Source organism: Rhinoraja longicauda, chromosome 17, assembly GCF_053455715.1.
Source record: "Rhinoraja longicauda isolate Sanriku21f chromosome 17, sRhiLon1.1, whole genome shotgun sequence".
Classification (NCBI taxonomy): domain Eukaryota; kingdom Metazoa; phylum Chordata; class Chondrichthyes; order Rajiformes; family Arhynchobatidae; genus Rhinoraja; species Rhinoraja longicauda.
Window position 1 is genome coordinate 44,724,599 of NC_135969.1, and position 26,533 is coordinate 44,751,131.

Genomic DNA, 26,533 nt, shown 5'->3' on the forward strand with positions numbered 1-26,533 from the left:
TAGATGTTCTAAATGCTTCCAAGAATGGAGAACTCAGACCTACAAAGCTGCTGTCGTAAGGGCTGGCTCTCTTGAGGACACAAGAATCCCATCACTGCTGGACAGGCAAACCTGCCTAGGACCATATCGTGTTGTGCCAAGTGACAAATAAAGACACAAAGTGCTGGAGTAACTCAGCAGGCCAGGCAGCATCTCTAAAGAACATGGATAAGTGATGTTTCAGGTTGGGACCCTTCAGAATGATTGTAGGGGGATATGCAAAAAAAGCTGGAAGAGCGGAGGGGCAAGACAAAGCCTGGCACGCAATAAGTGTGCACAGGTGAGAAGGGTCTCGGCCCAAAACATCTCTGACCCCTGTTGTCTAGAGCTGCTGCCTGACCCGCTGAATTACTCTGGCACTTTGTGTCTTCTTTTGTAAACCAGTTACTTGTATCAACAAGTGACAAATATGTCTGTTTTGGAAGCTTCCTCCTCTTCTGTCACAATGGTGTGAAGTATCGCAAGTTGAAGATTCCTGGTTGGTAGGCCAACTACCATACACCAATGAGTATAAGAAGATAACTGCAGATGCTGGTCTGAAGAAGGGTCTCAACCCGAAACGTCACCCATTCCTTCTCTCCCGAGATGCTGCCTGACCTGCTGAGTTACTCCAGCATTTTGTGAATAAATACCGTACACCAATGTTTTACATTCTGCTGATGAATGTGAGAGACATGGTCATGTCTAAGATAGCCTATCTGTTTGCAAAGGTGTCCTTTTAATTTCAAGTGTAGGACAAAAACTGCAGATGCTGGTTAAAATCGAAGGTAGACACAAAATGCTGGAGTAACAGCGAAACGTCACCCATTCCTTCTCTCCCGAGATGCTGCCTGACCCGCTGAATTACTCCAGCATTTTGTGTCTACCTTTTAATTTCAAACTGATTCTTGTTTGGAATATACATTGGAACAGATATTCTGAAGACTGATTCTTGTTTTGAATTAATGGTTGCCACTTCCCCATAATTTTATAACCCCTGAATCATTCCTTACAGCATTATCATCCATTATTCAGAAAACAACACCTTGACTGACGGCACCTGTGCATTAAAGGGGTCCTCTTTGTTTTTGTTGGTGAAATGTTACCTTTCCCCCGAGGATGTACACTTTCGAGATGGTACCATAGATAAGCAGGTTAGTACCTGCTTTATCAAATGAACCTCATAGACTGCCAGCTAAAATATTCCTTCAGGATTAAGAAAGTTAAAAGAAATAAGATCGGTTATGATATTGATTTTTCACACCACGGACGCATTCAACTGGCACGTTTTGCTCTCCCAGAGCTTTCTCTTCCTTCCAGGCTCTGACCTGAGGTGGAAAGTAGAAACATAGAAAACAGGTGCAGGAGTAGGCTATTCGTCCCTTCGAGCCAGCACCGCCATTCAATATAATCATGGCTGATCATCCAAAGTCAGTTCCCCGATCCTGCTTTCTCCCTATATCCCTTGATTCCGTTAGCCCTAAGAGCGATATCTAACTCTCTCTTGAAAACATCCAATGAATTGGCCTCCACTGCTTTCTGTGGCAGAGAATTCCGCAGATTCACAACTCTCTGGGTGAAAATGTTTTTCATCCTCTCAGTCCTAAATGGTCTACCCCTTATTTTTAAACTGTGACCCCTGGTTCTGGACTCCCCCATCATTGGGAACATTTTTCCTGCACGGACTTTTCCTACAATGTTGGAGACATGAAGAATGTCAGATGGTGGAATCTTCAGCAAAGTACAAAGTGCTGGAATAACTCAGCAGGTCAGACAGCATCTGTGGTATGAATGGATAGGTGATGTTTCAGGTCAGGACCCTTCTTCAGACCATAGGCGATGTTTTGGTCAAACGTTGCCTATCCATTCCCTCCACAGACACTGCCTGACTCTCTGAGTTACTCCAACACTTTGTGTTTTATGGAGACTAATGTTAAAAGGAATGGTAGGTAGACACAAAATGCTGGAGTAACTCAGCAGGTCAGGCAGCATCTCGGGAGAGAAGGAATGGGTGACGTTTTGGGTCGAGACCCTTCAGATTGATGTCAGGGGAGGGGGCGGGACAAAGAGAGAATGTAGTCGGAGTCAGGAAAACTAGTGGGAGAACTGGGAAGGAGAAGGGAATAGAGAGGGAAAGGGTCTATCTGAAGTTAGAGAAGTCAATGTTCATACCGCTGGGATGTAAACTACCCAAGCAAAATATGAGGTGCTGTTCCTCCAATTTGCGCTGGACCTCACTCTGACAACGGAGGAGGCCCCAGGACAGAAAGGTCAGATTGGGAATGGGAGGGGGAGTTAAAGTGCTGAGCCACTGGGAGAACAGTTGGGTTAAGGCAGACTGAGCGGAGGAGTTCAGCGAAATGATTGCCGAGCCTGCGCGTGGTCTCGCCAATGTAGAGAATGGTTACCTGTCAGGTCGATGTGTTCTTAAGGAAATCGTCAGTGCTTTTTTGCCTTTTTGATTTGGTCTTCCTCTAAGACAATAGACAATAGACAATAGACAATAGGTGCAGGAGTAGGCCATTCAGCCCTTCGAACCAGCACCGCCATTCAATGCGATCATGGCTGATCACTCTCTATCAGCACCCCGTTCCTGCCTTCTCCCCATACCCCCTCACTCCGCTATCCTTAAGAGCTCTATCCAGCTCTCTCTTGAAAGCATCCAACGAACTGGCCTCCACTGCCTTCTGAGGCAGAGAATTCCACACCTTCACCACTCTCTGACTGAAAAAGTTCTTCCTCATCTCCGTTCTAAATGGCCTACCCCTTATTCTTAAACTGTGGCCCCTTGTTCTGGACTCCCCCAACATTGGGAACATGTTTCCTGCCTCTAATGTGTCCAATCCCCTAATTATCTTATATGTTTCAATAAGATCCCCCCTCATCCTTCTAAATTCCAGTGTATACAAGCCCAATCGCTCCAGCCTTTCAACATACGACAGTCCCGCCATTCCGGGAATTAACCTAGTGAACCTACGCTGCACGCCCTCCATAGCAAGAATATCCTTCCTCAAATTTGGAGACCAAAACTGCACACAGTACTCCAGGTGCGGTCTCACCAGGGCCCGGTACAACTGTAGAAGGACCTCTTTGCTCCTATACTCAACTCCTCTTGTTATGAAGGCCAACATTCCATTGGCTTTCTTCACTGCCTGCTGTACCTGCATGCTTCCTTTCATTGACTGATGCACTAGGACACCCAGATCTCGTTGAACTCCCCCTCCTCCTAACTTGACACCATTCAGATAATAATCTGCCTTTCTATTCTTACTTCCAAAGTGAATAACCTCACACTTATCTACATTAAACTGCATCTGCCATGTATCCGCCCACTCACACAACCTGTCCAAGTCACCCTGCAGCCTTATTGCATCTTCCTCACAATTCACATTACCCCCCAGCTTAGTATCATCTGCAAATTTGCTAATGGTACTTTTAATCCCTTCGTCTAAGTCATTAATGTATATCGTACATAGCTGGGGTCCCAGCACCGAACCTTGCGGTACCCCACTGGTCACTGCCTGCCATTCCGAAAGGGACCTATTTATCCCCACTCTTTGCTTGTAAGCCCTCACCAACCGATCATTTCCCCACCAGATCCCTCCAGAGATTACCATTTTTTAATTAAAGGTACTTCTTGTGGCACTATGTTACAGAGAGTAATTAGGCAGAGATGTATAAATTAGATAGGAGTGGATTTCCTCAGTTGGATGGACTGGGTTTTCCTATTTTAATGTTGGAGCATTCACACTGGGGCATTAACTCTGCAGCCTCGTTCAGTTCACATCTCTGCTCACGAGTATGAGAGAGTAAACTGAAAGCATGATTGTCTGAGACAAAAAGAGGCGAGGCGCAAGGTGAATAATTCTCCAAGGATCACAAATTGTGTGGATTGGAGTGGAAGGTTACATTTAATTAACCAACTCGAGTTACCTCATTAGACCGACTCATTAGTGATAATATATTGTATTACGCACAGCCATGAAAGCAGCCACATTTCCCAAGGCTCTTCAAATGAGTGTTAATAAGCACACTGAGATGGAAGAGCACACACTAGAGACTGCAGATGTCGTAATGTCACTGCTGGAGGAACTCAGCAGGTCAGGCAGCATCTGTGAAGAGAAATATATAGATGACATTTTGGGTCGGGACTCTTCTTCAGACTGTTATCTTCAGACAGGTTGGGTTGATGGGCAGATCAGGGTAATTGGTCAAAGGTTTGGTCACAAAGCTGAGGTTTCAGGTGTGTCTTGAAAGAGCAGAGGGAAGTGGAGGTTTATTTGCTTGGCGGCGGAAGGCTTATTTATTAATGGCACGTTAATTTAAATGTGGGAGTATGTTGGGATATGTTTAAATGTGTTCAGTTTTGGTCACCCTGCTATAGGAAGGATGCTGGTCAGTTGGAAAGAGTGCAGCAAAGATTTGCGAGGATGTTGCCAGGAATCAAGGGGCTAAGCTGTAGGGAGAGGTTGGGCAGGCTAGGAGCTTCTACCTCCGAGTGCAGGAGGATGAGGGGTGATCTTATAGAAGTGCATCAGATCATGAGGGGAAAAGATAGGGTGAATGCACAGAGTCTTTTACCCAGAGCAGAGAAATCAAGAAGCAGAGGAGAAGATTAATAACAACCTGAGGGACAACATTTTCACACCAAGGAGGGTGGAAGTTTGACACGAGCTACCGGAGAAAGTAGTTGAGGCAGGTACTGTAACAAAATGTAAAAGTAATTTGGACAGATACTTGGATTGGAAAGGTTTAGAGGGACAGGCGGGACTCATCAAGATGGAGCATCTTGGTCAGCATGGGAAAGTTAGGCCTGTTTCTGTGCTGTACGACTCCATAACTCTAAAAGGCCAAAATTGGAAGGCAGTAAATATTTCTGTGGGGTGTGGGCTGGGAGGAGATTAACAGAGGTGGAGAAGTAGAGAAAAGATGCGAGGATTTTGAAAAAGACCATTTAAAATATTTAAAATCAACAGGTTGCAGCACATAGGGAAGTACACGATAAGTATCATTGCTATTCAACAAATGGAGAGAGAAACAGGGTATGTTTGGCCAGTTAGCTCAACAGTGGCATGATTATTTCATAATTAGAGATTCAATGTGATTTAGATTTAGAGATACAGCGCAGAAACAGGCCCTTCGGCCCACCGGGTCCACGCCGCCCAGCGATCCCCGCACATTAACACTATCCTACACCCACTCTGGACAATTTTTTTTACATTTGCCCAGCCAATAAACCTACAAACCTGTACGTCTTTGGAGTGTGGGAGGAAACCGAAGATCTCGGAGAAAACCCACGCAGGTCACGGGGAGAACGTACAAACTCCGTACAGACGGCGCCTGTAGTCGGGATCGAACCTGAGTCTCCGGCGCGGCATTCGCTGTAAGGCAGCAACTCTACCGCTGCGCCACCGTGCCGCCCGTGGAAACTGCAAGGTGGGGTGGTTCCGTTTGGCTGCCAGTGACTGGCGGAGTTCTGCAGGGGTCGGTGCTGGGGCCAATGCTCTTCACGTTGTATATTAATGATTTGGACGAGGGGATTGTTGAAGGCTTTGTGGCCAAATTTGCGGATGATTCAAAATTAGGTGGAGGGGCAGGTAGTGTAGAGAAAGCAGGGACTTGGACAGGTTGGAAGAATGGGCAGAGAAGTGGCAGATGGAATATAGTGTAGCAAAGTGTGGAGTCATGCATTTTGGAAGTAGGAATGAAGGCATAGAATATTTTCTAAATGGGGAGAGAATCCAGAAATCGGAGGTGCAAAGGGACTTGGGAGTGCTCCAAAACGTTAATCTGCAAGTCAAATCTGCAGTAAAGAATGCAAACTCAATGCTAGCATTTATTTCAAGAGTGCGAGAATACAAAAACAGGGATGTGATGCTGAGGCTCTAAGGTGCTGGTCAGGCCGCATATGGAGTATTGTGAGCAATTCTGGGCCCCATATCTAAGGAAGGATGTGCTGGCTCTGGAGAGGGTCCAGAGGAGGTTTACAAGAATGATCCCAAGAATGAGTGGGTTAACCTGCGATGAGTGTTTGTCGGCACTGGGCCTGTACTCGCTGGAGTTTAGAAGAATGAGGGGGGACCTCATTGAGTGTTTGTGGAGATGTTTCCGCTAGTGGGAGAGTCTCAGACTAAAGGTCACAGCCTCAGAATTAAAGGATGTTCCTTTAGGAATGAGATGAGAAGGAATTTCTTTAGTCAGAGGGTGGTGAATCTGTAGAATTCTTGGACACAGAAGGCTGTGGAGGCCAAGTCAGTGGATATTTTTAAAGCAGAGATAGATTCTTGATTAGTATGGGTGTCCGGAGCTATGAGGAGAAGGCAGGTGAATGGGGTTAGGAGGGAGATATAGATCAGCCATGATTGAATGGCAGAACAGAATTGATGGGCCGAATGGCCTAATTCTGCTCCAATCAGTTAAGACCTGATGAAACAGGCTCTTCGGACCGCTAAGTCCACACCGATCTATTCACACTAGTTCAATGTTACCCCACTTTCCCTTCCACTCCCGTTCTCCCTGTGACCACGTGGGAGTTTGGCGTTTGGTGATCGTTGGTCGATGTGGGCTCGTGTGGCAAGGGGGTCTGTTTCCATGCTCTGAACTAAGCCAGATCAGTCTGAAGAAGGGTCCCGGCACAAGATCTTGTCTATCTCTTCCCTCCACACATGCTGCCTGACCCGTTGAGTTCTTCCAGCGCTTTGTATTTTGCCAGTGAACCGCCCTCTGATGTTCCCCACCAACCTTACGCAAGGGATACTACACGGTGGCCAATTATCTATTAACCAGCACCCAGGAGAACCCCAGGCACTCAAGGGAAGAGCGTGCAGTGGCGATTAGCATCGAAAGCCAGATCCGGCGCAGGTGGTTTCATGAAAGGAAAACCGTGTTTAACAAATTTAATTAGATCTTTCAGGATGTGATTAATGGGATGGATGAAGGAAAGCCAGCAGATGGTCCTGACCCGACGTGAGATGTAGATGCCAAGTATTTGTTCTTCCAAAAGGCATCTGATCAGCTGCTGCAGAAGGGCTGGTGGGGTGAAGGGAACGCGGATGGGAGATTGGTTTACACAGATGGGAAACCCAAGAGTTTGGAATAGATAGATTATGATCACAGTCTTTCACCCAGAGTAGGGCAATCAAGAATCAGTGGACGTAGGCTTAAGGCGAGAGGGATAAGATTTAATATAAACCTGAGGGGCAACTATTTTTACACAGATGATGGTGGGTAAATGGAACGAGCTGCCAGAGGAGGTAGTTGAGGCAGGTGCTATAACAACATTTAAAATTCAATTCAGTTTAGTTTATTGTCATGTGTACTGAGGTACAGTGAAAAGCTTTTGTTGCGTGCTAACCAGTCCAAATAAACTTGGGCATAGGGTTGCCAACTGTCCCGTATTAGCCGGGACATCCTGTATTTTGGGTTAAATTAGTTTGTCCTGTATGGGACCGCCCATGTCCCATATTAGGCCCGGGGGGCACTGTAGGCCCGGACACTGGAGGCCCGGACACTGCAGGCCCGGACACTGCAGGCCCGGACACTGCAGGCCCGGACACTGCAGGCCCGGACACTGCAGGCCCGGACACTGCAGGCCCGGACACTGCAGGCCCGGACACTGCAGGCCCGGACACTGCAGGCCCGGACACTGCAGGCCCGGACACTGCAGGCCCGGACACTGCAGGCCCGGACACTGCAGGCCCGGACACTGCAGGCCCGGACACTGCAGGCCCGGACACTGCAGGCCCGGACACTGCAGGCCCGGACACTGCAGGCCCGGACACTGCAGGCCCGGACACTGCAGGCCCGGGGGCCGCTGTCAGCCCAGACATTGTAGGCTCGGACACTGTAGGCCGGAACACTGTAGGCTCGGACACTGTAGGCCTGGGGGCCACTGTAGGCTCGGACACTAGGCCCGGGGGCCACTGTAGGCTCGGACACTGTAGGCCCGGGGGCCGCTATCGGCCCGGACATTGTAGGCTAAAGGAGTGTGTTCAGGGAGAGGAGCCGAGTGTATTCATCTAACGGAGGTTGCATAGCAACCTGCCTCCCGGCCCGGGCGGCCGCCATTGGTGGAGCGGGAGCATGTGGCCGCTGGCTGGGTGTGGTCACATGGGGCGCGGGCAGTGACATCACCTTTTGTCCCTTATTTGGTAATGAGAAAGTTGGCAACCCTACTTGGACATGTGCATGGATAGGAAAGGTTTAGCCGGTTATGGGCCAAATGTGGGCAGATGCGACTGGTGTCGATGGGGCATCTTGGTTGGAATGGGCAAATTGGGCCGAAGGCCCTGTTTCCAAGCTGTGTGAATCTATAAGAGTAGAGGTAGATCGGTTATGTTCAAGGTGATATGTTGGCAGATGGAAGAACATGAGAGGAAATGTGAGACTGTCCATCTTGGTCGACACAAGGAAGTGCCGATGCTGGAATTTTGCATGGAACTCAGATTTGGAGCTTTATTTGTTGGGACCATGGCCGTGAAACATTCTCACTCTGCACAACACAAGGATACAGTTTTGATCTCTTCATTTGAGAAAGGTTATGTTGACTTTAAAGCTTCACTACAATGATTTTTGCAATGAGGGAGTTGTCTATGAGAAAGATTGAGCTGTATGAGCCAGTCTGAAGAATGAGAGATATCTCATTAAAGCACAAGATTCAGTGGTGGAGGGTGTGCGGGCAGGTCGATTCAGCGGATCACACAGCATCTCTGGAGGCGTAACTCAGCGGGACAGGCAGCATCTTTGGATAGATGGAATGGGTGACGTTTCGGATCGAGATCCTTCTTCAGACTGAGTCAGGTGGGAGGGAGATACGGAGATAAGGAAGTGTCAGATGTGAAAATGCGATAAAAGGGACGGAAATCAGGGAAAATGTAGAATAGATAACGAGTCTGGGTTAAAATGTGGTTGTGGAGTTGGAGAGCATGAGGAATCACGGGAAGCAACGATTAGAGGATGTGGCAGAGCTCTCATCGGAGAGAGGATGCAGGAAGGAACTGCAGATGATGGTTTAATACGGATGAGCTACGTTTCGGGTCGGGACCCTTCAAGCTCTGATGTTTTTGGCCTTAGGACAGCACAGTGGTGCAGCTGGTGGAGCTGCTGCCTCACAGCACCAACGTCCTGGGTTCAATCCTGACCTCGGGCACTATCTGTGCGGAGTTTGCACATTTTCCCTGTGACCGTGTGGATTTCCTCCGGGTGCTCTGGATTCATCCCACATCCCAAAGACGTGCAGGTTTATAGGTTCATCGGCCTCTGTAAATTGCCCTTGGTGTGTATTGAGTGGATGGAAAGCAGAATGACAGAACTAGTGTCAACGGGTGATCAATGGTTGGCGTGGACTCAATGGGACGAAGGGCCTGTTTCCATGCTGTTTCTGTAAACTTTTTGAGGATGAGGGGTGACCTTATAGAGGTGTATAAGATCCTGAGTGGAATAAATCGGGTAGATGCACAGAGTCTCTTGCCCAGAGGAAGTGAATCGAGGAACATAGGTTTAAGATGAAGGGGAAAAGATTGAATGGGAATCTGAGGGGTAACTCTTTCTTCCAAAGGGTGGTGGATGTATGGAATGAGCTTCCAGAGGAGGTAGTTGAGGCAGGGACTATCCCAACATTTAAGAAGCAGTTAAACAGGCACATGGATAGGACAAGTTTGGAGGGATATAGACCAAATGCTAGCAGGTGGGACTAGTGTAGCTGGGACATGTTGGCTGGTGTGGGCAAGTTGGGCTGAAGGGCCTGTTGCCATGCTGTATCACTCTATGACTCTAAACTAAAGGGTTCCAACACAGAATGTCCTCCAGAATGCTGCCTGATTCGCCCCTTTGCGTTTTCATATTTTTACTTGCCACCCATATGATTAACCTTTTATTCACAAAATGCTGGAGTAACTCAGCAGGTCAGGCAGCATCTTCTTCAGACTGAAGAAGGGTCTCGACCCGAAACGTCACCCATTCCTTCTCTCCCGAGATGCTGCCTAACCTGCTGAGTTACTCCAGCATTTTGTGAATAAATACCTTTGATTTGTACCAGCATCTGCAGTTATCTTCTTATATTAACCTTTTATTGTTGTGCATGTTTCAGGTGCAGGCCTTGTCTCCCGCCACCCATGGAGATGCAGTGACAAGCTTCAGGAGGCAGCAGAGGCGTTGATTGACTGCTCCCTTCTCCCGGCAATCCCCGACTGTGTGTGCTGGTTGACCCATCCAGAGCGTCCATGTATGGTAGTTCTCGGACTGTGGGCCATGCGGAAGGCAGCCCATCGCGGTCTCCCCGGCTTCCCCGCTCTCCTCGGCTGGGGCACCGGAGGACCAGCAGCAGCGGCACAGGGGGTGCCGGGAAAACCTTGTCGATGGAGAACATCCAGTCCCTGAACGCGGCCTACGCCACCTCGGGGCCCATGTATCTGAGCGACCACGATAGCGTGGCCGCCACCAGCTTTCCCAAGGGAACCATGACCCTGGGCAGAGCCACCAACCGGGCGACCTACGGAGGCCGTGTCACGGCCATGGGGAGCAGTCCCAACATCGCCTCGGCGGGGCTGCCTCCCGGCGTGGACGCCCTGTCCTTTGGCGACCACCACCACCCACCGTCGCACCTGGTCACCCCCTCCCCTCACCACCACCACCACCACCACCAAGTGCCCTCAGCCCTGAGGCAGGTCCGCGACAGCGCCGTCATCGACCTGCAGGTGCAGCTCAAGGACCTGCAGCGGGAGAACGAGACCCTCCGCAAGGAGCTGGACATCAAGGACACCAAGCTGGGCTCCTCGATGAACAGCATCAAAACCTTCTGGAGCCCCGAGCTGAAGAAAGAGCGAGTGCTGAGGAAAGAAGAGGCCGCGCGCATGTCGGTGCTGAGGGAACAGATGAGAGTGTCACACGAGGAAAGTCAGGTATCTTTGTTTCCACCATCCCAGTACTGTGATCCTAATGTCAACTGCCCACTGACATTTAACTCCTAGATTATGCCAACCTTTGCCAACGCATTCAATTAGTGATATCCAGCCGTCGGGCCAAACCCTTCTTCAGCTGGAATAGAGTGCCTCATTACTCTGCAAAATAAAGATGCATGTCTGCTCTTAATCCCACTCTCTTGCCTGATTTGAATGTTGCTTGGGACCGTGATGTCATAATGCTGGAAAGGGAGCAGAAGTCCAAGTGCTGGCCAAGTGCTGGCCAAGTGCTGGCCAAGTGCTGGCCAAGTGCTGGCCAAGAACTAGTGGCAGCACTTTGGGTAGTATCTAGGATAGCAAGGGGTTTTCATGCACTTGCTATCCTTATTCTACACACGGCACAGATCAGGAGTTTGGGAAATATTTTGGTAATGGTTTATTATTGCCACATGTACCACGATACAATGACAAAATGTGTTCTACGTGCCATCCGGGCAAATCACACTGTAGACGAGTGCGCCAGGTAGTGAAAAAGAGAAAATAAACAGAGTTGGAGCTACAGCGGAAGTGCAGATTAAAAAAAAGTACAAGGGCCGCAACAAGGTAGATTGGAAGACCGTGAAATTCATCCCTAGCATATGAGTTATCCATCCAAAAGTCTGATAACAGCAGGGAAGAATCTGTCCTTGAATCTGGTGGTATGTGCTTTCGAGCGTTTTTATCTTCTGCCTGACAGGAGAGGGGAGAAGAGTGAATGACTGGGGGTTGAGAGGTCCTTGATTATGTTGGCTGCTTTTCCATGATAGCATGATGTGTAGATGGAGTTGATTGGTTTGGAGGATGAGGGGAGGATAGTTTGCTCGATGGACCGGCATTCCCAAGTCTCTGCACCATCTTGCAATCTTTGGTGAAACACTGCTGATGCATGAAATCCACACTGTGCAAGGGGTGTTGGAAATAAATACTTTTGATGCATCCAGAGGCTGAATTGATCTCATTGACATTGAGTTGCATGAATGGATCTCATTTGTCCTCAATCCTACGATGTCTTTTATGAATGGTGGGAAGGTTTTGGAGAGTGAAGAGATGAGTCCTTTCCAACAGATTACTCATTCTCAACAGATTACTCATTCTCAACCGTGTTTCAATTTACAATTGCTTCTGCCATTTTGTTGGATGGTCACCAGTAATTAGCTGAGTGCCACATCTCCTGCTTTTTGTGGTCCTTTCAACCCATGGCAATTGTCCAGTTGGAGCAGGTTTAGTTTAATTTAAAGATACAACGTGGAAACGCCGAGCCCACGCCGGCCATCAATCACCCGTTCACACTAGCTCTATCTTATCCCTCTTTGGCACTCACTCCCTGCACACTGGGGGTGATTTACAGAAGCCAATTAACCCACAAACCTGCACAGAGAAACATAGAAAATAGGTGCAGGAGGAGGCCATTCGGCCCTTCGAGCCAGCACCGACATTCATTGTGATCATGGCTGATCATCCACAATCAGTAACCCGTGCCTGCCTTCTCCCCATATCCCCTGATTCCACTAGCACCTGGAGCTCTATTTAGCTCTCTTTTAAATTCATCCAGTGAATTGGCCTCCATTGCCCTCTGTGGCAGAGAATTCCACAAATTCACAACTCTCTGGGTGAAAACGTTTTTTCTCACCTCAGTTTTAAATGGTCTCCCCTTTATTCTTAGACTGTGTGGCCCCTGGTTCTGGACTTCCCCAACATTGGGAACATTTTTCCTGCATCGAGCTTGTCCAGTCCTTTCATAATATTTCGGATGTGGGAGGAAACCTACATCACAGGGAGAACGTGTAAACTCCACACAGACAGCACCCAAGGTCAGGATTGAACCTGGGTGACTGGCGCTGAGTGGCGGCAGCTCTGTCTGCCATGCCACCGTGCCGCCACTGATGTCAGAGTTGGAGGGGTACTTCAACTGGAGAGTTTGCACAACAGTTCGATCTGAAGCACAAGCCTTTAACGCAGCAGAGTTGTTGTCATAAGAAGATACAGAGTATTGGAGTAGCTGTGTGGATCAGGCAGCATCTCAGGACGTCTTGGGCTGGGACCCTTCTTCAAATGTAGAAATAAAGATCTGCAGATGCTGTTTAACAAAAGAAGACACAAAGTGCTGGAGTTACTCAGCGGGTCAGGCAGCATCTCAGAAGAACATGGATAGGTGATGGACAGGCAAAAAGAAGAAGGGTCTTGATCCAAAACGTCACCTTTCCATGTTCTCCAGAAGCGCTGCCTGACCCACTGAGTTACTCCAGCACTCTGTGTCATTTGTATACCAGCATTTGCAGTTCCTTGTTTCTAGAGTTGTTGGCAGGATCCACTGACTTTCTGCTGTTCTTGGCATTTTTTGATTGTGTTCTGCGAAGGTGTGGACACATAAGTGGGTAAAATTGGGTCATCTATTTGATAGTTATGGACAAAATATAGTTTAGTTTATCGCACTTGCTGGGTTTGTGCATCTTCTCTTCCTATTAGAGTCATAGTCATAAGAGTCATATAGTGATACAGTGTGGAAACAGGCCCTTCGGCCCAACTCGCCCACACCGGCCAACAATGTCCCAGCTAACCTAGTCCCACCTGCCTGCGCTTGGTCCATATCCCTCCAAACCTGTCCTATCCATGTTAGTTATTTAGTTGTTAGTTATTATTATTATTAATTGTTTATTTATCTAGTTGTTATTAGTTGTTTAATTATCTATTACTGTTGGTAACATCGGTTGTGAAATTGCTTGGTTCTGCAGCATATTCATTGCGATGCTTATCATCCACATTGCCTTCCAATGATTGTTCCTTAGTTTTAAGTATCGTCATTTTTCTCTTAGATGCTTTTCTGAACTGCCAGTAAATAGGTTGTTCCCAAAATGCTGGAGTAACTCAGCAGGTCAGGCAGCATCTCGGGAGAGAAGGAATGGGTGACGTTTCGGGTCGAGACCCTTCTTCAGACTGATGAAAATTCTCTACTCCCCTGACTAACTCAAATTCTCCACTCCCCTGACTAACTCAAAATTCTCCACTCCCCTGACTAACTCTAAGAGTCTGTAGAAGGGTCTCGACCCGAAACGTCACCCATTCCTTCTCTCCTGAGATGCTGCCTGACCTGCTGAGTTTCTCCAGCATTTTGTGAATAAATACCTTCGATTTGTACCAGCATCTGCAGTTATTTTCTTATACAATAGGTTGTTCCCACTGACGGCGGTGAGATTACAATATCTGGGCCGTAGATTGTGATGGATTTGCAATGAACTCATGATGGCAGCTACAAGTTAATGTGGCTCTCGTGTTTCATCTGTAACATGGCACCTCTTGCATACAGAATCAGTGGGCTTTTCTGTACATTCCATACTAACCGGGCGATTGTGCTTATTTATGGTGAAAGTCTTGCTGAGTTGTATGCAGAAGAAGTATTTCACTGTAGGCACAAAGTGCTGGAGTAACTCAGAGGGACAGGCAGCCTCTCCGGATGGAAGGAATGGGTGACGTTTCGGGTGGAGACCCTTCTTCAGACCCAAGACGTCACCCATTCCTTCCATCCAGAGATGCTGCCTGTCCCGCTGAGTTACTCCAGCATTTTGTGTCTATCTTCGATTTAAACCAGTGTCTGCAGTTCCTTCTTACAGGTAATTCACTGTACCTTGAATAAAGAAACCATTGAACCATTATCTGAATCTGTCTGAAGTACTACATAGGATGATTTTTGTTTTAATTATGAAGGGAACTTGTTTTTGTCATTTTTGTCATTGCGGTTTGTAAAGGCAGCAGGAAGGATGTTGAGGATGAAGCCAAGTAAGTCTATCCCTCGCATTGATTTTATATATTGGCTCAGTCTGGCAGTCTTGCGGTTCAGGATGTGGTCAGTAATGGTGATACTGAACCATTGTTGGCAAGGGATAAAGTTTCCTTTATATTTTTCTTTAGAATGTAGAGATACAGCACGGAAACAGGCCCTTCGGCCCACCGAGTCCGTACCAATCAGCGATACTAGCACTATCCTAAACACTAAGGGCAATTTACAATTTACTGAAGCCAATTAACCCACAATCCTGCGCGTCTTTTGGGGTGTCGGTGAAAAACGGAGATCCTGGAGAAAACCCACGTGGTCACGGAGAGAACGTACAAACTCCGGACACTTTGCGGTCAAATAAATGTTAATACTGAAATGAATAGTCACATCTTAACCATTCACATCATGAAAATGTTTGAAATTTATTTCAGGTGTAATTTTTAAAATCAATTTGTCTACATACACATACCATTGGTCAAGATGAATGTGTTCATTCTGTGCTGTGATCCTTATCTGTGAGATTTTGTGGCAGAAATTAATGGAAAAGTGTGAACAATGCTGTAACTTTGCTTTCCCAGACTCAGTTTCTGGATTTAAGTAATTCTTGCAGATTCTATTTAAGATGCTCATCAGTGAATTAACTTTTGTCCAGACTTGGAACAGTACGGTTCACAATGGCCATGCCGAAGATGATGCTGAGTTGAAACAATCTCCTCTGCCAACACGCCAACCATGTCCATCCATTCAGGTGTAGGAAGGAACTGGAGATAGACACAAAATGCTGGAGTAACTCAGCGGGACAGGCAGCATCTCTGGAGAGAAGGAATAGGTGACGTTTCAGGTCTAGACTGAACTGGAGATGCTAGTTTAGGTACAGAAAGCTGGAGAACCTCCATTGTGGGCTCCACCTTTCCTTGATCATCGTTGCTAGCTTTGATTTGTCCTTTTGCTTACTTTTCATTCATTTTTTTCTATGTACCTCTTCATATCTCTCGTTTCCGTCTCCCTTGACTCTCGGCCTGAAGAAGGGTCTCGACCCAAAACGTCACCTCTTCCTTTTCTCCATCCATTTATGTCTGTTTATAGTGGTGGGAGAGGCAATGAAAGCTTAGAAACTCCAAACTGTAGCTGCTGGAAATCTGAAATTACAAAACAGCAAGTGCTGGAAACTAATCAGGTTAGGCAGCATCCGTGGAGAAAGAGACTGAATTAATGTTCCAGATCTAGCGAAATAACATTGACCCAAAACTTCTGTTTCTCTTTGGACTGAGGCTGACCTCTAGTGTGTTTACATCATTTTCTGTTATTATTTAAAGAACCGATTAACTTTTCCAGTTCGCTTCGTTCAAGAGATCAAATGTTAATTTGAACTTTTCCATTCATTTCTGCCACAAAATTCAGAACTTTTTAACCTATTTTGAGGGCCAGAAGTGTGGAGTGTAAAGTGTCAAAGAGGTAGACTAGCTTCAAAGACAGCAAGCACACATTTTGTTTGCTAGGTTTAGTGTAGTTTCGAGATACAGCGTGGAAACAGGCCCTTCGGCCCACCGAGTCCACATTGACCAGCGATCCCCACACATTAACTCTATCCTACACATACGAGAGAGGATTTACACCTACAGCAAGCCAATTAACCTACAAACCTGTACGTCTTTGGATCAAGACCCTTCTTCTTTTTGCCTGTCCATCACCTATCCATGTGGGAGGAAACCGAAGATCTCGGAGAAAACCCAAGCAATCATGGGGAGAACGTACAAACTCCGTACAGACAGCACCCGTAGTCGGGATTGAAACCGGGACTCTGGCAGTGTAAGTGCTGCAAGGCAGCAACTCTACCGCTGCACCACCGTGGCCGCCCAAAGGTATCGGGAATTAATCCAAATTCATTCAACGGTAGTGCTGTGAAACACGGATTTGGAACTCTCGTAGACCCGTTTTGCCCATTGGTTCTTTTGCAAATTGTTGCTCAATAGGTCTGAGCAATGTCTTTTTGAAATCTGGGATGACTGCTTTAAAATTGTCTACCTTGATATTTCAGTAATTTCATCTTTCATTAAAGATTCCCAATTTTCTCCAAGTATTGATGTTGTGCATCAGTTACCCACATTCATTCTACCATTATGAAAAAATGAACATTCTCTTGCAAACCCTCTCTCTTCAATTTGATTAAAGGGATTAAATATCATTGAGGCACAAGGGACTGCAGGTGCTGGAATCTGGAGCGAAAGGCAAAGTGCTGTAGGAACTCGGTAGGTGAGGCAGCATCGAGTGGAGGGAATGAATAGGTGACGTTCCACCTTCGGGTTTGAAGTAAGGTCCTCGCCTGAAACATCACCTGCCCATTCCCTCCGCAGATGCTGCCTGACCCACTGAGTTCCTCCAGTACCTTGTGTTGTGATTCCCTCCACAGATGCTGCCTGACCCACTGAGTTCCTCCAGCACCCTGTGTTGTGCTCAAGTAAATATCGCTGTGGTTTTACAGAAGTCTGTGTGGTGATATTGCATCTCACGTATTTATCCAATCTTTCAAAGTTCCCCACTATTCCAATTTATTTTTCTCTTTCTCTTTCTGTTTAAGCATTGTTCAATTGCAGACCTCAACAAGAATTCATAGCTTTTAAATTTTGACTATCTCATCCGTTTAATTCCTTGGAGCTGAATTTCTCAAACTTTTCTTCTCATCAAGGCTGGTAAACAGCAGCATATGTTTTAAGAATTCTATTTCTTGTTTCTGTTTACACCATGTTCCAGTCAATGAGGGGATAATTAAAGATCACAAGCACAATGACTCTATTTTTCTGACGTGAGATTACTCTCTAATTTCTGTTTACGGTCTTCCCTTGCTAGTTCCATCCCACGTGATCTTCCCAGTCTGGCTGATGTTCCAAGGGAGCGATTGAACTGTAATATTAACCATGCCACAGAAGGCTGTGGAGGCCAAGTCGGTGAATATTTTTAAAGCAGAGGTGGATAGATTCTTGATTAGTGCGGGTGTCAGGGGTTATGGGGAGAAGGCAGGAGAATGGGGTTAGGAGGGAGAGATGATCAGCCATGATTGAATGGCAGAGTAGGCTTGATGAGCCGAATAATGTTCCTGTCACTTAATGATCCAAACACCTATGAACTTATGAAAATAATTTTTTGAAAACATTTCCATGTAATGTACAATTTGCACGTCAGGAAATGGCACGCTTGCCATGATCTCTGGTTAGTGCATAACTTGCTGACTTATTTGTTTGATAGAAACATACAGCGCAAAAACAGGCCCTTCGGTCCAACTCATCCTTGCCATGCAAGGTGCTCCTTCTCAGCTAGATTCATTTATGCCTTATAGAATTGGATGTCGAGCTTGTGAAAAGGTGGCTGAGCTACAGGTCTTCAATTAAAATAGCTAAAAATGCGTCGTTGCTAGCAAAATTAACAACTCCTTATTCGAGCCATTTGCTCTTATATTTATTTATATAGTTACATAGAAAACATAGAAAATAGGTGCAGGAGGAGGCCATTTGGCCCTTTGAGCCAGCACCACCATTCACTCACCACCAACTGGTCTATAATTCCCCGTTTTCTCTCGCTCCTTTCTTGAAAAGTGGGATATCATTAACTACCCTCCAATCCACAGGAACTGATCCTGAATCTATAGAACATTGGAAAATGATCCACCAAGCGTCCACGATTTCTAGAGCCACCTCCTTGAGTACCCTGGGATGCAGACCATCAGGCCCTGGGGATTTATCAGCCTTCAGTCTCATCAATCTACCCAATACTATTTCTCACCTAATGCAAATTTCTTTCAGTTCCTCTGACTCCCGAGAACTTCTGTCCTCTAGTACATCTGGGAGATTGTTTGTGTCTTCCTTAGTGAAGACAGAACCAAAGTACCTGTTCAACTCTTCTGCCATTTCCTTGTTCCCCACAATAATTTCACCTATTTCTGCCTTCAAGGGGCCCACATTTGTCTTTATTAATCTTTTTCGCTTAACATACCTAAATAAGCTTTTACTATCCTTCTTTATATTCTTGGCCAGCTTATCCTCGTACTTCATCTTTTCACCCCATATTGCCCTTTTTGTTACCTTCTGTTGTCCTTTGAAAGTTTCCCAATCCTCTGGCTTCCCGCTACTCTTTGCTATGTAATACATCTTTTCCTTTAGTTTTATTCCATCCCTGACTTCCTTTGATGATCCTGCATCTTCTGGACTATGCCCAGAAATTCCTGCCATTGCTGTTCCACCGTCATTCCTGCTAGGATCCTTTTCCAGTGGATCTTGGCCAGCTCCCCTTCATGCCTTCATAGTCCACTTTGTTCAACTGTAACACGGACACTTCTGATTTAACCTTCTCCCTTTCAAATTGCAGATTAAAACTTATTATATTATGGTCACTACCTCCTAGCGGTTCCTTTACCTTGAGTTCCCTAATTAAATCTGGTTCATTAGACAACATTAAATCCAGAATTGCCTTCACTCTGGTGGGCTCCAGTACAAACTGCTCTAAGAATCCATCTCGGAGGCACTCTACAAACTCCCTTTCTTGGGGTCCAGAACCAACCTGATTTGCCCAGTCTACCTGCATATTGAAATCTCCCATAACCACAGTGGCATTATCTTTGTTAAATGCCAATTTTAACTCCTGCTACAACTTGCACCCTATATCCAGGCTACTGTTTGGGGGCCTGTAGATAACTCCCATTAGTGTCTTCTTACCTTTATAATTCCTCAACTCTATCCACAGCGACTGTACATCGTCAATCCCGATGTCACCCCTCGCAAGGGACTGAATTTCATCCCATTTACCCCACCTCCTCTGCCCACCTGCCTGTCCTTTCTAAACGACGTATAACCCTGAATATTCAGTTCCCAGTCCCGATCCTCCTGCAGCCACGTCTCTGTAATCCCCACAATGTCATATCTACCAATCTCTAACTGAGCCTCAAGCTCATCCACGTTATTTCTTATACTTTGCGCATTCATATATAATACTTTTAATCCACCTCATCTTTCACATCGATTCCTATTTCCCTTGGCCATACTCAGGGCTGTTTTTACAGCATTATGGGCCCCCGGGCAAAGCAGTGTACTGGGGCCCATACCGTTACTCTCCCCCACCCCCCTTTCCCTACCAGCCCCCCCCTGTCGTGCCGGCGAAAAGCACTTACCGAAAAACACTTAGCGATGGGCTTAGGGTGCTACATTGTTGCGAAAAGCACTTACAGATCGCTGTGAGAAGCACTTAGGGATGGAAAAGCAAAGCACTTAGGGATGGACTTAGGGTGCTACATTGTTGCGAAAAGCACTTACAGATCGCTGTGAGAAGCACTTAGGGATGGAAAATGTTGCGAAAAAAGCACTTATTGAACCTACATTTTTAAAGTAGTATTTATTTATTGCAAGTCACTTAACATACACAGATCAGCATGGGGCCTCTATGCTCGTGGGGCCCCGGGCAAGTGCCCATCAGGCCCATGCGTTAAGACGGCCCTGGCCATACTCTCCTATCCCTTCGTGAGCTTTCTGCCCCGTTAATTCTTAACTTTTCCTATACTCTCTTTCCCTTTAACTCCATCCTTGTCTTTCCCATTTGTCTCCACGCACATGCACACGCACATGCACACGCACATGCACACGCACATGCACACGCACACACTGGTTAGAGCGGGAACATTTTGTTCTGTTTTGTTTGTGTTTCCTGGTTGTGCGACTCTTTTCTCACCTGTAAAGATGAATTTAATTGTGTTTATCAGGTTGTCACGTCCACCTTGTTATCAGCCGGATCAAGTGAATGTGAGATTGTTGTTGCAGCATTTCTATAACTGAAGACTACAGCCACCAGTGTTCCCAATAGAATGAATAATTCCCCTGAGCACAATGACCTTGTCTTGCTTGTGAGAGCAATAATTAAGCTTGAACTTGGTCATAAACCCCAAGAGGTTTGACTTTACAAGAAAATTAATTACAGATTTTTTTTCCAAAGTGACCATGCACACAATATTTTTGGCAGTAGGTTGGATTATATTTATCTTTTCATAAAGAAACTAGTTGTAGCAATTAGTGAAGCCTCCTTGAACTGGGATTACTAAAGCTTGTGTAGGAAGGAACTGCAGATGCTGGTTTACACCGAAGATAGACACAAAAATCTGGAGTAATTCAACGGGACAGGCAGCATCTATGGAGAGAAGTAATAGGTGACGTTTGGGGTCGAGACCCTTCTTCAGACTGAAAGTCATGGGAAAGGGAAACGAGTGGTATAGACGACGATGTAGAGTGGTATAGAACAAATTAATTAAAGATATGCAAAAAAGTGACAATGATAAAGGAAATAGGCCATTAGCTGTTTGCTAGGTGAGAATGAAAAGCTGGTGTGACGGGAATAAAGGGAATGCAGGGATGAAAAGTTGGTGTGATGGGAGAGAGGGAATGCAGGGATTACCTGAAGTGAAGGAAATTAATATTCATACCCCTGGGCTTTGAGCTGCCCAAGTGAAATATGAGATGCTGTTCCTCCAATTTGTGTTTAGCTTCACTGACAATGGAGGAGACTTAGGACAGAAAGGTTAGTGTGGGAATGCGAGGGGGAATTAAAGTGTTTAGCAACCGGGAGATCAGGAAGGTCCAAGCGGATTGAGCGGAGGTGTTCAGCAAAACGATCACCCAGTCTACACTTGGTCTCTTGTTGAGAGCATTCTTTGTTGGATTGCCAATATTTGAGGGTATCCGTCCAAGTGATAATTGTTTTTAAAGAGCCACGTCCTCTGTATATTGGTTGAGGAGTGGTTCCCCGGTCAGGTGACACTCGTGAGAATTAGTCTTCAGCAGTGTCAGATAATGTCACAAAGAAATGTGAGAGTGGGTGTGGATGGGAGGAGAGGATTCTGTTATCATCTTTTGGAATGCCGGAGGTATCCTCGAATCTTGGAAGGTTGTCTCAGTGTGAGATTTGGGAATCTTAATTTGCTCACTTTAGATGGTGCGAATGTATTCTCTCAGCGTGAATGGTTTGTTGTGCTTGGCAAATAGTGTAAGAAAGGGTCTTAAAGAGATGATTGTTGTTCTAGAAGATAGACACAAAATGCCGGAGTAACTCAGCCAGAAGGGCAGGATCTCTGGAGAGAAGGAATGAGTGAAGTTTTGGGTCGTGACCCTTCTTTGGACTGTTTTTCCACACGGGCAGGAAAGTAATATGCAATGATGTGCTTGGATGCAGGAAGTATTGAAAGCACAAGACCGATTACATAGTGCGGTTTAGTTTATTGTCATGTGCACCGAGGTACAGTGAAAAGCCATTGTTGCACGCTGACCAGCCAGCAGAAAGACAATACATGATTATAATCGAGCCATTCCCAGCGTACAGATACATGATAAGGGAATAAAGAAAGAAATGTTGCTGTAGGAGTAGAGATTTCAGTGTGGAGCAATTGTAATGTGTGATTGTGGATCTGTTTCTGTGGCTACCACGCAAACAGCGCCTGTGTTGGGCGCCATCTTGGAAGCATCATACCCTCTTTAGAAGGGATGTGCAATTGGTCAATAAAAACTTGCCATTGTTAAGGAGTGTCTGTATCGTAAACGAAACAAATAGGAGCAGAGAAAAATGGCTATGGTAAACATGAAATTGGGATAAGAGGATGGAGATGTTTATAAAACTGCCATAGAATAATTTAGCTGATTTTTGTTTATAGACTCGAGTTGGAGTATTAAAGAAAAATTAATGAAACAATAACGACTGGTTGTGGAATAAAGCCATGAGGAACCAGGATAATAAGAGGATTTTGAATGTGCCAGCCAGAGTTCATTCATAAAATAGTAATGAATGTTATGTGAAAGAACACAAAGTACTGGGGTAACTCATTAGATCAGACCTCTTCTCTGGAGAACATGGAATGTGACAGGATATCTGAATGAACAAGGGTTTTTTGATCCATGTTCACCAGAGATGCTGCCTGACCTGACAGAGTTACTCCAGTACTTTGTGTCCTTTTATGTATTAACCAGCATCTGCAGTTCCTCCTTCCTACATAGTGTAATTATGTGTACTGGTCTTGGCTGGAATGAGCAGGAGGGCTGAAGACTTCAAATCAACCATCACATCGACAGATAATCAAAATCCATGAGATTAAGCTGAGAATAGACACAGAATGCTGGAGTAACTCAGCGGGACAGGCAGCATCTCCGGAGAGAAGGAATGGCTGACATTTTGGGTTGAGACCCTTCTTCAGACCGTCTCGACCCGAGATGTCACCCATTCCTTCTCTCCAGAGATGCTGCCTGTCCCGCTGAGTTACTCCAGCTTTTTGTGTCTGTCCCCGGTTTAAACCAGCATCTGCAGTTCCTTCCTACACGGGTCAAACTGAGAATGAATGCTCTTGACAAGTCTTGGCCGCATTGATTATCCATTATCTCTCCACAAAGACTGCCTGGCCTGCTGAGTTTCTTCAGCTGCTCTGCTTTGTTGTTTTGCTCTATCTTCCAGCATCTGCAGGGTCTCGTGTCCCCACTGTCTCTCCCATTCAGTTTGCTCTTCACTCTTTTGAGTTTTATGTTTCAGCTGAGTTTTTACTACAGCGTCATTACTTCCTGGAAAGGGCATATTTCCCTCTGGTTAACGAAAGCATCATAAGCCTATTGCACAAAATCAATACTGGTATATTATTCGGATGCTGTGGTTTCATTAGCAGGGAAGGAGCCTGAGAAGATGTCTGAATGAACAGCAAGGTCATCTGGTATTCATTGAATGATGCACTAAGCTAATGTGTATATTGGTTAGTATCGTGGTGACTCAATTCAGAAATAATCTCATTGCGAAATCTTCTTTAAACAGGCATAACTACGTTTATTTCATGTTTGTCTTTAAGAGGATGTTGCCAGGATTAGAGGGTGTGAGCTATAGGGAGAGGTTGAGTAGGCTGAGCTACAGGGAGAGGTTGAGTAGGCTGGGCCTCTATTCCTACGACTGCAGGAGGATGAGGGGTGATCTTATAGAGGTGTATAAAATCATGAGAGGAATAGGTCGGGTAGATGCACGGAGTCTCTTGTCCAGAGTGGGGGAATGGAGGACCAGAGGACATAGGTTCAAGGTGAAGGGGAAAAGATTTAACAGGAATCTGCCAGGTGACTTTTTCACTCAGAGGGTGGTGGGTGTATGGAACAAGCTGCCAGAGGAGATGGTTGAGGCTGGGACTATCCCAACATTTAAGGAACAGTTAGACAGGTACCATGGATAGAACAGATTTTGAGGGATATGGTCCAAATGCGGGCAGGAGGGACTAGTGTAGCTGGGACATGTTAGCCGGTGTGGGCAAATATGGCCGAAGGGCCTGTTTCCACGCTGTATGACTCTATTGCATCTATTTTCCACAGTATAGAATGAATTTGCCAGAGGAGGTAGTTGAAGCAGGTACAATAATACCATTTGAAAGACATTTGGACAGCAAAGACATTTGGATAGGAAAAGTTTAGAGCAATGTGCAGGCAAATAGATTTAGCTTAGATCTTGGTCAGCATGGATGAGTTGGGCAGAAGGGCCTGTTTCCGTGCCGTGTGACTCTGTAATTCCACACAACAGGACTTTGCAAGTGTGGTGGAGAGGTTGTTGGGCAGAGTACATTTTAGTGGAGGTTATTCGGCAAATAAATGCATCTTTCAAAAACTACAGCTGGACTTTTTGTTACATCAATAATATATTTGTGGGTGGAGAAATAGCTGGGATGGTGATCACCAGGCACTGGTGCTAAAAGGAGCGGTCTTGTGTTGATGGTTATCTGTCATTGCTTCCAGATGCCACAAGGTTTACAGCTAATGAAGTTCAGGATGTTTTACATGGGCCACTAATGTCATTTAGCAAAAAGCAGCTGCCAATTTATGCACAGTGACATTGAATACATAAAAAACCTTCCTAACATGGATGCAGAACACTCAGCTTCTTTCAATAGTGCTTTGAGCTCTTTTATTTTTTCAGCCTTGCAGAACAGTTGTGAATGGCCTAATATATTTAACAAAAATTAGTCATCGAGTCATAGATCAGTCTGAAGAAGGGTCTTGACCCGAAACGTCGCCCATTCCTTCTCTCCCGAGATGCTGCCTGTCCCGCTGAGTTACACCAGCTTTTTGTATCTGTCTTTAGTCATGGAGTCGTACAGCATAGAAACAGACCCTTCGGCCCAGCTTGTCCATGCCGACCAAGATGCCCAATCCTAAGATGGTCTATATCCCTCTAAACATTTCCGCTCCATGTACCTGTCCAAGGATCTTTTCAATGTTAGGTTACTTGTCTCATCTACCTCTTCTGGCAATAGCTCTTTCAGTCAGAGAGTTGTGGGTCTGTGGAATTCTCTGCCTCAGAGGGCAGTGGAGGCCAATTCTCTGAATGCATTCAAGAGAGAGCTGGATAGAGCTCTTAAGGATAGCGGAATCAGGGGGTATGGGGAGAAGGCAAGAACGGGGTACTGATTGAGAATGATCAACCTTGATCAGATTGAATGATGGTGCTGGCTCGAAGGGCCGAATGACCTACTCCTGCACCTATTGTCTATTGTCTAATAGACACAAAATATTTGAGTAACTCAGCGGGACAGGCAGCATCTCTGGAGAGAAGGAACGGGTGTCGTTTCGGGTCAAAACCCTTCTTCAGGTCTCGGTTTATACCACCATCTGCAGTCCCTTCCTAAACATACCTCTTCTGGCAGCATGTTCCAAATACCCCTACAGTCTGAGTGGAAAATGCTGCCCCTCAGGTTTCTATTAAATCTTTCCCCTCTCCCCTTAAACCTATGCCCTCCTGTTCTTGATTCCCCTACCCTGGGTAACAGACTCTGTGGATTCACATTGTCTGTTCCTCTCATGATTTTGTACACCTCTCTAAGATCACCCCTCAGCTTTCATCCTGCAAGGAATTGATGTGAAAAAATGTTCTTTCATTGCTGCACCTGTCAGCCTACATTGTGCGCATGAACTTGTTGGCAGGCATCTTTAATCAACTCCGGGCATCCCAAAATTAGCTTTAGACTTGAATGTAGAGAGTATTTTGATGATGTTTTGCTGATCATAATATCCTAGACTCCTGAAGTGGCAGTAGGATCTGAGCAAGGCATTGGAGGTTATTGTTTGGAGATTATATATTTCGCTTGGGCAGCTTGCAACCCAACGGTATGAATAATGATTTCTCTAACTTCAAGTAACCCTTGCTTTCCCCCTCTCTCTTCCCCTACCCTAGTTCTCCGACTATTTCTACTGATTAAATATCACTGTTTGTATGCTGTGTTGTCACCCTCCCCTCAGCTAACAATGAACCATTCCACATTTCCTTATCAGCATCTGCTTTAATCTGTCATTTACACACCTTACCCTTCCATACATCCAGACTCCCTCTCCCCTGACTCAGTCTGAGGAAGGGTGCCGACACTGGAGGAGCCTTTTTGTATAGTGTGAACCAAATGCCAATTGTTTTACAGAAAGGTCTCGACCCAAAACGTCACCCATTCCCTCTCTCCAGAGATGCTGCCTGTTGGGGGAGTCCAGAACAAGGGGCCACAGTTTAAGAATAAGGGGTAGGCCATTTAGAACTGAGATGAGGAAAACCTTTTCAGTCAGAGAGTTGTGAATCTGTGGAATTCTCTGCCTGGGAAGGCAGTGGAGGCCAATTCTCTGAATGCATTCAAGAGAGAGCTGGATAGAGCTCTTAAGGATAGCGGAGTCAGGGGGTATGGGGAGAAGTCAGGAACGGGGTACTGATTGAGAATGATCAGCCATGATCACATTGAATGGCGGTGCTGGCTCAAAGGGCCGAATGGCCTCCTCCTGCACCTATTGTC

The 26,533-nt window shown here is 46.0% G+C and overlaps 1 protein-coding gene across 12 annotated transcripts in view; it reads left to right on the forward strand.

Moving 5' to 3' along the window:
- The window catches only part of LOC144601969 (ERC protein 2), a 552,614-nt gene that overhangs the window by 19,879 nt on the left and 506,202 nt on the right, over nucleotides 1-26,533 (forward strand). For 11 of the 12 annotated variants that reach the window (XM_078414628.1, XM_078414617.1, XM_078414626.1 and 8 more), the window contains exons 3-4: nucleotides 1,034-1,172; nucleotides 10,106-10,916. In XM_078414628.1, the coding sequence (XP_078270754.1) occupies nucleotides 10,239-10,916 (678 nt within the window). In that variant the 5' untranslated portion in view covers nucleotides 1,034-1,172; nucleotides 10,106-10,238. The remainder of the gene's footprint in view (nucleotides 1-1,033; nucleotides 1,173-10,105; nucleotides 10,917-26,533) is intronic. The other variant, XM_078414618.1, reaches the window with a different exon arrangement.